Source organism: Budorcas taxicolor, chromosome 10, assembly GCF_023091745.1.
Source record: "Budorcas taxicolor isolate Tak-1 chromosome 10, Takin1.1, whole genome shotgun sequence".
Taxonomy (NCBI): domain Eukaryota; kingdom Metazoa; phylum Chordata; class Mammalia; order Artiodactyla; family Bovidae; genus Budorcas; species Budorcas taxicolor.
The window spans coordinates 79,470,524-79,483,270 of NC_068919.1; the positions used below are offsets into that span (position 1 = coordinate 79,470,524).

Consider the following 12,747-nt stretch of genomic DNA (forward strand, 5'->3'; position numbering starts at 1 on the left):
TAGGTAAAAGCAACATCATGAAAATGTCTGTTCATTTTCAGTAAAGGAATCCACAAAATGAAAATAATCTATGGAATGGGAGAAAATATTCACCAACCATTTATCTGATAAGAGGTTACCATCCAAAATATGTAAGGACTCAATCAACCTAAGAGCAAAGGAGCAACCTGATGAAAAAATGGGCAAGGGACCTGAGTAGACATATTTCCAAGGAACAAATACAAATGGCCAACAGGTACATGAAAAGGTGTTCAGCATTAGTAATCAGCAGGGAAATGCAAATCAAAACCACAATGAGATAGCATTTCACACCTATGAGGATAGCTATTCTCATTAAGACAAGAGATAAATATTGGTGAGGTTGTGGAGAAAAGGGAACCCTTGTGCACTGTTGGTGGAAATGTAAATTGCTACAGCTACTATGGAAACACTATGAGGGTTCCTCAAACAATTAAAAATAGAACTATCATATGATCCAGAAACCCCACGTCTGGTATCTATATCCAAAGAGAATGAAATCAGTGTGTTAAAGGGCTATCTGCATTCTCATGTTCTTTGCAGCATTATCCACAATAGCCAACTGTGGAAACAACTGAAAGGGTCCGCTGACGGTTGAATGGAAAAAGAACATTTCATACGCACACACACACACATTGGAATATTATTTCACCATAAAATCTGTCATTGCAACAAATGTGGGTCAACCTGGAGGACATTATACTAAGTGAAATAAACCAGACACAGAAAGATAAATGCTGTATGTTTCATTTATCTGTGGAGTTTAAAACATCTATTTCTGCTTCTTTAACTACGCTAAAGCCTTTGACTGTGTAGAGCACAACAAACTATGGAAAATTCTTGAAGAGATGGGAATACCAGAGCACCTAACCTGCCTCCTGAGAAACCTGTATGCAGGTGAAGAAGCAACAGCTAGAACCAGACGTGGAACAATAGACTGGTTCCAAACTGGGAAAGGAGTACGTCAAGGCTGTATATCGTCACCCTGCTTATTTAACTTATATGCAGAGTCACTTCAGTTCTGTCACTCAGTCGTGTCCAACTCTTTGGGACCCCATGAACCGCAGCATGCCAGGCCTCTCTGTCCATCACCAACTCCCGGACTCCACCCAAACCCATGTCCATCGAGTCGGTGATGCCGATGAGATCCAACCATCTCATCCTCTGTTGTACCCTTCTCCTTCTGCCCTCAATCTTTCCCAGCATCAGAGTCTTTTCCAATGAGTCAGCTCTTCACATGAGGTGGCCAAAGTATTGGAGTTTCAGCTTCAGCATCAGTCCCTCCAATGAACATCCAGGACTGATCTCCTTTAGGATGGACTGGTTGGAACTCCTTGCAGTCCAAGGGACACTCAAGAGTCTTCTCCAACACCACAGTTCAAAAGCATCAATTCTTTGGTGCTCAGCCTTCTTCGCAGTCCAACTCTCACATCCATACATGACCACTGGAAAAACCATAGCCTTGACTAAATGGACCTTTGTTGGCAAAGTAATCTCTCTGGTTTTTAATATGCTGTATAGGTTGGTCATAACTTTCCTTCCAAGGAGTAAGCGTCTTTTAATTTCATGGCTGCAATCACCATCTGCAGTGATTTTGGAGCCCAAAAAAATAAAGTCTGACACTGTTTCCACTGTTTCCCCATCTATTTGCCATGAAGTGATGGGACCAGATGCCATGATCTTAGTTTTCTGAATGTTGAGCTTTACCAACTTTTTCACTCTCCTCTTTCACTTTCATCAAGAGGCTTTTTAGCTTCTTCACTTTTTGCCATAAGGGTGGTGTCATTTGCATATCTGAGGTTATTGATATTTCTCCCAGGAATCTTGATTCCAGCTTGTGTTTCTTCCAGCCCAGCATTTCTCATGATGTACTCTGCATAGAAGTTAAATAAGCAGGGTGACAATATACAGCCTTGAGGTACCCCTTTCCCTATATGGAACCAGTCTGTTGTTCCATGTCCAGTTCTAACTGTTGCTTCCTGACCTGCACATAGATTTCTCAAGAGGCAGGTCAGGTGGTCTGGTATTCCCATCTCTTTCAGAATTTTCCACAGTTGATTGTGATCCACACAGTCAAAGGCTTTGGCATAGTCAATAAAGCAGAAATAGATGTTTTTCTGGAACTCTCTTGCTTTTTTGATGATTCAGCAGATATTGGCAATTTGATCTCTGTTTCCTCTGCCTTTTCTAAAACCAGCTTGAACATCAGGGAGTTCACGGTTCACGTATTGCTGAAGCCTGGCTTGGAGAATTTTGAGCATTACTTTACCAGCGTGTGAGATGAGTGCAATTGTGCAGTAGTTTGAGCATTCTTTGGCATTGCCTTTCTTTGGGATTGCAATGAAAACTGACCTTTTCCAGTCCTGTGGCCACTGCTGAGTTTTCCAAATTTGCTGGCATATTGAGTGCAGCACTTTCACAGCATCATCTTTCAGGATTTGAAACAGCTCAGCTGGAATTCCATCACCTCCGCTAGCTTTGTTCGTTGTGATGCTTCCTAAGGCCCACTTGACTTCACATTCCAGGATATCTGGCTCTAGATGAATGATCACACCATCATGATTATCTGGGTCGTGAAGATCTTTTTTGTACAGTTCTGTGTATTCTTGCCACCTCTTCTTAATATCTTCTGCTTCTGTTAGGTCCATACTATTTCTGTCCTTTATTGAGCCCATCTTTGCATGAAATGTTCCCTTGGTATCTCTAATTTTCTTGAATAGATCTCTAGTCTTTCCTATTCTATTGTTTTCCTTTATTTCTTTGCATTGATCACTGAGGAAGGCTTTCTTATCTCTCCTCGCTATTCTTTGGAATTCTGCATTCAAATGAGTATATCTTTCCTTTTCTCCTTTGCTTTTTGCTTCCCTTCTTTTCTCAGCTATTTGTAAGGCCTCCTCAGACAGCCATTTTGCTTTTTTGCATTTCTTTTTCTTGGGAATGGTCTTGATTCCTGTCTCCTGTACAATGTTACGAGCCTCCATCCATAGTTCATCAGGCACTCTGTCTATCAGATCTAGTCCCTTAAATCTATTTCTCACTTCCACTATAGTCATAAGGGATTTGATTTAGGTCATACCTGAATGGTCTAGTGGTTTTCTCCACTTTCTTCAATTTCAGTCTGAATTTGGTAATAAGTAGTTTATGATCTGAGCCACAGTCAGCTCCCAGTCTTGTTTTTGCTGACTGTATAGAGCTTCTCCATCTTTGGCTGCAAAGAATATAATCAGTCTGATTTCGGTGTCAACCTTCTGGTGCTGTCCATGTATAGAGTCGTCTCTTGTGTTGTTGGAAGAGGGTGTTTGCTATGACCAGTGCATTCTCTTGGCAGAACCCTATCAGTCTTTGCCATGCTTCATTCTGTACTCCAAGGCCAAATTTGCCTGTTACTCCAGGTGTTTCTTGACTTCCTACTTTTGCATTCCAGTCCCCTATAATGAAAAGGACATCTTTTTTGGATGTTAGTTCTAGAAGGTCTTGTAGGTCTTCATAGAACTATTCAACTTCAGCTTCTTCAGTGTTACTGGTTGGGGCATAGACTTAGATTACCGTGATATTGAATGGTTTGCCTTGGAAATGAACAGAGATCATTCTGTCATTTTTGAGATTGCATCCAAGTACTGCATTTTGGACTCTTTTGTTGACCATGATGGCTACTCCATTTCTTTTAAGGGATTCCTGCCCACGGTAGTAGGTATAATTGTCATCTTAGTTAAATTCACCCATTCCAGTCCATCTTAGTTCACTGATTCTTAGAATGTTGACGTTCACTCTTGTCATCTTCTGTTTGATCACTTCCAGTTTGCCTTGATTCATGGACCTAACATTCCAGGTTCCTATGCAATATTGCTTTTTACAGCATTAAACCCTGCTTCCATCACCAGTCACATCCACAACTGGGTATTGTTTTTGCTCTGGCTCCATCCCTTCATTCTTTCTGGAGTTATTTCTCCACTGATCTGCAGCAGCATATTGGGCACCTACCGACCTGGGGAGTTCATCTTTCAGTGGCCTATCTTTTTGCCTTTTCATACTGTTCATGGGGTTCTCAAGGCAAGAATACTGAAGTGGTTTGCCATTCCCTTCTCCAGTGGACCACATTCTGTCAACCTCTCCACTGTGACCCAGCCGTCTTGGGTGGCCCCACATAGCATGGCTTAGTTTCATTGAGTTAGACAAGGCCGTGGTCCGTGTGATCAGACTGGCTAGTTGTCTGTGATTGTAGTTTCACTCTGTCTGCCCTCTGATCCCCTCTCTCAGTGACTACCATCTTACTTGGGTTTCTCTTACCTTGGACATGGGGTCTCTCTTCACAGCTTCTCCAGCAAAGCGCAGCCACTGCCCCTCACCTTGGAAGTGGGGGTAGCTCCCCTCAGCCACCACCCCTGCCCTCAGGCATGGTGTAGCTCCATTCGTGCGCAGAGTATATCATGCAAAATGCTGGGCTGGATGAAGCACAGGTGGAATCAACATTGCCAGGAAAAATATCAATAACCTCAGATATGCAAATGACACCACCCTAATGTCAGAAAGCGAAGAGGAACTAAAGAGCCTTTTGATGAAGGTGAAAGAGGAGAGTGAAAAAACTGACTTAAAACAACATGAAAAAACTAAGATCATGGCATCAGGTCCCATCACTTAATGCAAATAGATGGGGAAACAATGGAAACAGTGACAGAGTTTATTTTCTTGGGCTCCAAAATTACTGTAAATGGTGACTGCAGCCATGAAATTAAAAAAGACACTTGCCCCTTGAAAGAAAAGCTATGACAAACCTAGATAGTGTATTAAAAACCAGAGATATTACTTTGCCGACAAAGACCTGTCTAGTCAAAGCTATAGTTTTTCCAGTAGTCATGTATGGATGTGAGAGCTGGACCATAGAGAAGAAGGCTGAGTTCCAAAGAAATGACGCTTTCAAACTGTGGTGCCGGAAAAGACTCTTGAGAGTCCCTTGGACTGCAAGGAGATCCAACCAGTCCATCCTAAAGGAGATCAAGCCTGAATATTCATTGGAATGACTGATGCTAAAGCTGAAGCTCCAATAATTTGGTCACCTAATGTGAAGAGCCAACTCATTGGAAAAAACCCTGATGCTGAGAAAGACTGAGGGCAGGGGGAAAAGGGGGCAACAGAAGATGAGAAGGTTGGATGTCATCACTGACTCAATGGACATGAGTTTGAGCAAACTCTGGGAGGTAGTGAAGAACAGGGAAACCTGGTGTGCTGTAGTCCATAGGGTTGCAAAGAGTCAGACACAACTGAAGCGACTTAGAACACACGTATTAAAGGTATACAATTTTCATTTGTAAAGCATATCTCAGGAAAGCTGGCAAAAAATAAAAACAACAGGAAAAAGACAATGTGTGTTCATTATTAGGAACCTATTCCTGAACACAGCTGAAAGGCTGGAATTTTATGGTGCAAGTGGAGTCTTACCTTCAGTACTATAGGAGCCTGGCACTGTAAATGAGCTGGCAACTGAGAGAAGCTACTGGAAAAAAGGGGAAAGACTGAAAGACAGGTCCAGATTTCTCCAGATGGCACCTTACGCAGCCGTGTGCTGCAGTGTGAGAAGTATGGACTTAGGATTCAAACCAAATCCTGCCACTTTCCTTCATTCAGCACATATGTGAGTGCCTACCGTGTTCCAGGAAATGAATTGCTTGGTGATCTTAGGCAGACAACTGTTTTGAACTTCATTTTTCTCATCTGGAAAAGTAAAAGTAACACACCTCATTGGGGGTGTTTCCAACATGAAATGAAATAAATACGACGTAAATCATATATTCAGAACATCAGCTCTGTGTTTGAGTCTGCAGTGCACCAGGACCCTGAGTTTCTACCCTGACTTACTTTCTGATAAGATTGGACAGCCCTGGCCCACACTCGGGCTGGGGCAGTGGACTGGCGCTCTGCTTGGTGTGTCTTCTGCTAAACTATCTGCCAGACATCCTGCACTCCCACCAGCTGGAGCAGAGAACACGATGGAAGTAGAAACAGCTTCTAACAAGCCTGGCTTGTCTTGATCTGGACCGGTTAGTTGAGGGAAGCAGGAGCCATTTAGTACCTAGTCGACCATCACACTCACGCTGCTTGCCTCGTGGCAGTCTTTCCACCTCTCCCTGACTATCATTAGCTAAGGTCTATTAGGATGTCTATACAGATGTCTATAGACATCTCTGGCTATAGACCAGGGGTCTATGTCAATAGACCTCTGGCTAAGATCTATACAGATGTCCTGTATGCTGAGAGAAGAGGCAAAGATTGCTTTCTCTTTGCCACCGAAGAAACCTGTGCTCAATTTCTTCCACTGAAGAAATGGAACAAGATGGTGCTTTCCCAGGAGCCATCTGGGCTCACCCAGCCCTTCTTCTTGGGAAGGACTTCCTCAAAGATGATTCCAGGCATCCTGCCTTTCTCCCACAACTGCAGAAGCAGCCGGATGGGCAGGCTGTTGATGCTGCCATGTGGGTGCTGCCAGGAGCCCACCCGCCTGTGACTGCCCCTGCAGCCAGTCAAATGCTGCTAGGAGCTGTAGCTGGGAACACAACCCTGCAGCCCCAGCTATCGCCCAAAGCCAGACAGATGCCTCTGGTATTCGCTCTTGGAAAACTGATGGCTGTGCATGCTCTCTCCTCATGTTTGTCACCTGCCACTCAGAGTTCCGCCCTGATCCCCTGACCAGTGAACTCCACACCACAAGCTTCCAACACCAGTTTTTAGGCTCCCATCTGGAAAAAACAGAACTCCTAAAGTAGGAAATTTTCCAAGCATTAAAGCATGTGCCCCAAATAACCCCCCAATGCGTGAAATGTCTACTTTGTATCCCCTCTGAGGGCTCTCATCATCTTCCTAGTCCTGTCTCTTTCCTTCTGATGGACTCGGGCCCTGGACCCTGTGTTACAGCTGAGCCTAAGATGTTCTGCAGGGCAACATGAGCCAAGAGGGGAATTCAAATCGGCCCCTTTGGACAGGGAGAAACAAGGGGATGCTGCCTGGGCTTAGGACCCCAGGACTTGGTTAGGGGAAAGGTGCCAGGCTGGAGAAGGCCTTTGTTAAGCTCCTTCTTAACTAGGTGACTCAGATGGTAAAGTGTCCGCCCACAATGCAGGAGACCTGGGTTCAATCCCTGGGTTGGGAAGATCACCTGGAGAAGGAAATGGCAACCCACTCCAGTACTCTTGCCTGGAAAATCCCATGGATGGAGGAACCTGGTAGGCTATAGTCCATGGGGTCGCAAAGAGTCAGACATGACTGAGCGACTTCACTTTCACTTTTCTTAACTAGACTCATACTGTGTAGACCTGGGAGGGCCTTGGAGGAGCACTGAGTGAAGATCATAAATTCAAATGCCTACAGGGAGAACTCAAGCAGGTTAACAGTGAGAGAAGCGGGCAGGTTGAAAGACAACGGGATAGTTGCTCTGTAGAGAATGCCATTTTAGGCATTACAGTATAAACTTTTACAAAGGCTTGTAAAGGTTGATGAGTCAGAAAGTGGCTTGCCTGGGAGGGAGTGAGGAGGGGACGTTGAGTAAGCATGAGCATGAGGGAAACTTCTGGGGTGATGGAAATGCACTGCATCTTGCTTTGGGTAGTGGTGACTGTGTATCAGTTCAGTTCAGTTCAGTCACTGACTCTGTGTTTACATTCATCAAATAAACTTCATCAAATACTTCAGATCGGTACGTTTTGTCATACTTTAATTAATACCTCAATTTTTTACTTTGGCAAATTAATAAAGTTTATCTATAAAGTGATTTGACACTCAGGCTACCTATTCGCAGTGCTGGAGAAGACTCTTGAGAGTGTCTTGGACACCCAGGAGATCAAACCAGACAATCTTAAAGGAAATCAATCCTGAGTACTCATTGGAAAGACTGATGCTGAAGCTGAAGCTCCAATACTTTGGCCACCCGATGGAAGAGCCGACTCACTGGAAAAGACCCTGATGCTGGGAAAGGCTGAGGGCAAGAGGAGAAGGGGAAGACAGAGGATGAGATGGTTGGGTGGCATCTCCAACTGGATGGACTGAGTTTGAGCAAACGCCAGGAGATGCTGATGGACAGGGAAGCCTGGCCTGCGGCAGTCCATGGGGTCTCAGAGTCTGACACACGACTTAGTGACTGAACAACTACCTATTTGCAAACCTCTGTTCCAATCGGACTTATTTATCTTACAAGTGAGGCATCTAGAAACCCTGAGGAGGAGGGTTTTCCCAAACGCTCACAAGAAACCTGCCTGCCCAGAGATGGCTGCGGCGCCCCGGCCAGGGGGAGGGAGACTGCAGCCTGGTTCTGTTGGCTCGTCTCACCGCGCAGATTCGCTTCCCTGCGTTGGGAGCGGTGCCCACAGGCGGCGGTGCTAACAGAATCTCTCCGCAGGCGGTCCCCAGGGTTTGGACAGGCGTCTGCCCTCGCCTGAAAGTGAGACGATCAACTAGAGCCGCCGAGAGGAGCGGAAGTGGATGGAGCGCCAGGCCCCAGGGAGCACGGGCCAGGCGCGCAGATAAATCACGGACACCAGCGGCACGGACCGTTCGGGACTGGCACTGAGTGCCAAATTCCGACGCCGGCAGCCAAGTTCTGGGAAGGGAAATCTGATCCGGATGGGGGCAGCGGTGGTGCAAAGTGAGACCCACCTGAGTCGGGCGGGGAGGGGCTACCAGCCGCGATGGAGTCTCCTCTCCCGGCGGGTGCTCGGGCACCGGCCGAAGTCTCACCTGCTCCCTGCCCTGCCCGAGGAGGTAAGGGGTCTCCGCCCTAAAGGAGAGAAAACTAAGGTTCACTGCCGCTTCCCCGAACCTCGTAAGGACTGATGTGGGACTCCGAGCCCAACCGTCTGCTCTCTCGCATCCAAAACGAGTTTAAGGATCTGGAGGAGTGACTCCAAGCCCGTCACAAAGCAGACGTGTCCCCGGTTTCGATGTAGGCGCCCCATGCGAGAAGGAGCCCGGGGAGAAATGGGCCCGCGGGGCGGGGGCGGCGAGCTGGGGCTGCGTCCCGGGGCCAGGCTACCCGCCGGGACCTTCCGGACGCACGGAGCCCGGCCCTCCCGCCGGCGCCCGCACTGATTGGCGCTCGCGGCCGGCCTCCAGCCAGCTCACCTGCCCCTCCCAGCCAATCGGGGCCACCAGAATTGGGGCTGTCGCAGGCAGAGGGGGGTGATGCTGTTACTGGAGGCTGAGCCTCCCTCCCCGCCGGGCCCGCCGCAGCCGGGAGCCCGAGCCGCAGGCTGCGCGCCCCCTCGCCCCTAGCCGCCGCGCTCCGGGACCCGCGCACTTGAATGCCGCAGCTCCCGGGCCGCGCCGCTCCGCGTCTCCGCCGGCTGGGACGCGCCCAGACGGCGCCCGCCGACGTCGCCTCCCCGCAGCCTCGCGCCGAGCCCGCCCTCGCCCAGAGCCCCGCGTCCCTGCCGGCCCCGGGGAGCGGGTGGGCCCGGCCGCGGGCAGCCCCGCCGAGGCAGGATGTTCACGTCCAAGTCCAACTCGGTGTCGCCCTCGCCGTCTCTGGAGCAGGCTGACTCGGACGCGCTAGACATCAGCACCAAGGTGCAGCTCTACGGTGTGCTGTGGAAGCGGTCCTTCGGGAGGCCGTCGGCCAAGTGGTCCCGGCGGTGAGTGCCCCTCCCGCGCCAAGGGAGGACCACCTGGGGAGGGAATCAGGGCCTAAGGACCCCCTACCGAAAGCCTCACTGCCGTCCTGCGCCTGCCTTCCTTGTGACCTTGGCCTCGCCCCATTTCGCTCTTCGCTGGCTTCTCCTGGAAGATGTGGATCCCAACCTCGGACCGGGTCACCCCTGCCCGAGGCTGGTCGAGCTAGGGTGGGGCCGCTGAGTTCTCTGTGCAATGGATCTAAATCGGGGTGGGGAGAGTGGGCGCGGGCGGAAGAGATCGTGGCCGTGGTTGGAGCCCAGTTGGGTCAGATTGGGCCGTACTCTGCCGCGGAGAAAGAAACCCTGTCTTCAGCCAGCCTCCCTGGGACCCCGCCCCCAGTTCCATCATATTCACATCCCTCTGCCCCAGGCTTCTAGAAGTGGGCTTAGAGGTGAGGCATGGGTGTCCTACCGTCCACCGCTCACTTCCACCTACACCCAACAACCGGGTACATGCAGGGAGGGAGCTTCCGAAAGGCACTGGCCAGGGGAGAGAGGAAGGGCCTGGGAGAGTCTGTGCTCACCCCTGGAGGAGTCTTACTGGGAACTGGGGCTTCCCAGGTGGAAGCTGGGGCTTCTTTAGTTGTAAAGAACCTGCCTGCCAATCCCGGAGATGTAAGAGACTGAGTTTGATCCCTGGGTTGGGAAGATCTCCTGGAGGAGGGCATGGCAACCCACTCTAGTTTTCTTGGCTGGGAAATCCCATGGATAGAGGAGCCTGGTAGGCTAGTCCTTGGGGTCACAGAGTTGGAAACGACTGAAGCGACTTAGCATGAACATGCACTCATGTGTGTCTTTAAACTGGGCCTACAGAAGGGAGACTCCAGTGCTTCAGGCAGAGAAGCTGGAACAGAAAGGAGGGACTCTTGGGGGCTGGGGGAAGGGAGATGGGGCAGGACTGAGGATGGATGGGTCCTGTCAGAAGGACCGATCCTGTGGAAGGGGTGGCGGGTAAGGTCAAAGCAGCCTGGGTCTTCAGCATCAGCTTCCAGGTCCCAGCTCCAAGGCCACTCCCTAGAGGCCGGTAGCCACTCATAACTGAGCCTGGAAGGTATTGGAGGAAGGGGGAGTTCACAGCCCTGAACTTGCAGGGATCTCCCAATGCTGGTTTCAGGAGCAATGGGCCATCTTCTGGAAAGTTTTCACCTTCAGGGCAATCTCAGCTCTGAGATTTGCTGTGTGATGGCTCCTTCCTGGAGGCATGACCCTGCCAGGAAACTAGGAGGGGGTCTAGATGCCCCTTCCATCCCACCCTGTGCGTCTGCCCCTGAGCAGGGGGGCTTCCTATGTGCGCAGGAACACAGTCCAGAGGGACATGGTAATAGTGGTTTTGATGTTCTGCTTTGATGAATTATTTAATATGTCTGCAGAACAAACGGAGCTGTGGATGCTGTTTCACATTTTACACACCTGGCTTCTGCTGGACTTCTCTTTGGGGTTTAACGGGATGGCGGCTCCTTGAGTTCCTCCGAAGTTAAGCTTATCTCTGATCCCCTGAGTGGAGGCCTGGGGCAGCAGAGAAGCCATGCTGTGAGGGGTTTCCAGGGCTGAGCGGCAGCTCTCAAGCACCAGGAGCAGGCTTGTCTCTACCAAGGGCATCAAGTGGGTGCGGGGAGGCGGCTTATAAATTCAAGAACCATTAGCAGAATGCACCCCACCACCCTCTTCTACCTCAGTTGCTCCAGGCAGACAACACTCCTCTGTTGGGTCTAGCTGCTGTCCTTGGTATTACCTTTGGGCCTTGTCCTCCAAGACATCCCTTTCCATGCATTTTCACCTGTTGGCATTCCTAGTAAGTGCTGGGGATCTGCAACCCCCAGGTCTGTCCCCTAGTGCCCCTCACCCACAGGTGTGGGGACTTGGCCCCTGCACCTGCAGTTGATTCCAGGGCTGGGAGGCATTGTGGAAGTTCCCCAGCTAAAAGCACAGTGATGGAGCCCAGGGCCTTGGAGAGCTATAGCACCCCTGCCCCAAGAATCTCCACCAGTAGCTCCCACAGCCACTCAAAAAATCATCCAGCCCAAGTCAGAACAGTGCACACGCTCTGCAAAGTCAAGTCCTCCAGCCCCCTTCCAAGGAGATTTTCACACTCTTGTTCCTTCATGGGAATTCTGGAGTTGCCCCTGTGCAAAGATTCCTCCTTCCCTGGGACTCAGGAAAGAGCTAACATTCCCCTGACCTCTCTAGGCCTCTGTCCATGCTCACAGATAAACACACACACACACACACACACACACACATGTGATTTAGCCTTGGATCAGCAACAGCCAGCCAGAGAGGGTCTGGAATGGAGCGGGGGGAGGCCTGATGCTAAGCTTAGCCCCTTCACTTCCCAGAAGGGCCCCTTGGGCCCCAGTTACCTATCTGTGGCCTCTTTGGACTCCAGCTAATTAGCAGCCACAGGAAGGCCTGGGGAGGGGGCACTCAGGCCTGCCGCCGCAGAGCCCTGCCATTAGAGCGATCGATGCCATGGTTGAGGGGGGAAGCAGCTAAGAGGAGGGGGCCTGGAAAGGCTCCTGAGCCGCATAAATAACTCATGGGCAGGATGGGAGCGGCTGAGGCCGGCTGGGTTCTGTAAAACCTCTTCCGTTCAGGGCCTGTCTCAGGGCCTGTGCCGCCAGCTCCTAGTGCCTGAGCAGCCCTTCCCATCCCGGGGTGGGAAGATGCCCTCGAGCTGAAGGGCCTGCTTTTTTCCCCCATGAACAACAAAAAGAGAAAGGAATCCACAACGTTTTTTTAGCAGTTGGATCAGAGGATCTGGGAGAGGTGTCTAGAGGGTGACTCCTCCCCCTCACCTGTGAGCAGTGGAGACGCAGGTGCTCAGAGACAAGTAGGACAGGAGTGAAACCTCTCTGCCTGGGCCGTTGTCAGCCGCGCAGTAGCACTGGTCCAGCAGACAGGCCAGCTCTCTCCCAGGGCTTCATTCTTTTCCCAGCATTCCAGTTGTTCAGTCGCGAAGTCACGTTCGATTCTGCTACCCCATGGACTACAGCATGCCAGGCTTCCCTGTCCTTCACTGTCTCCCAGAGTTTGCTCAAACCTGCGTCCATTGAGTGGATGATGCCATCCCACCATC

At 50.1% G+C, this 12,747-nt stretch overlaps 1 protein-coding gene across 1 annotated transcript in view; it reads left to right on the forward strand.

Moving 5' to 3' along the window:
- Positions 1-8,625: 8,625 nt before the first annotated feature.
- Positions 8,626-12,747, forward strand: part of PLEKHD1 (pleckstrin homology and coiled-coil domain containing D1) — a 30,431-nt gene continuing 26,309 nt past the window's right edge. Inside the window, exons 1-2 of the mRNA XM_052647149.1 lie at positions 8,626-8,763; positions 9,535-9,632. Of these exons, the coding sequence (XP_052503109.1) occupies positions 8,626-8,763; positions 9,535-9,632 (236 nt within the window). The remainder of the gene's footprint in view (positions 8,764-9,534; positions 9,633-12,747) is intronic.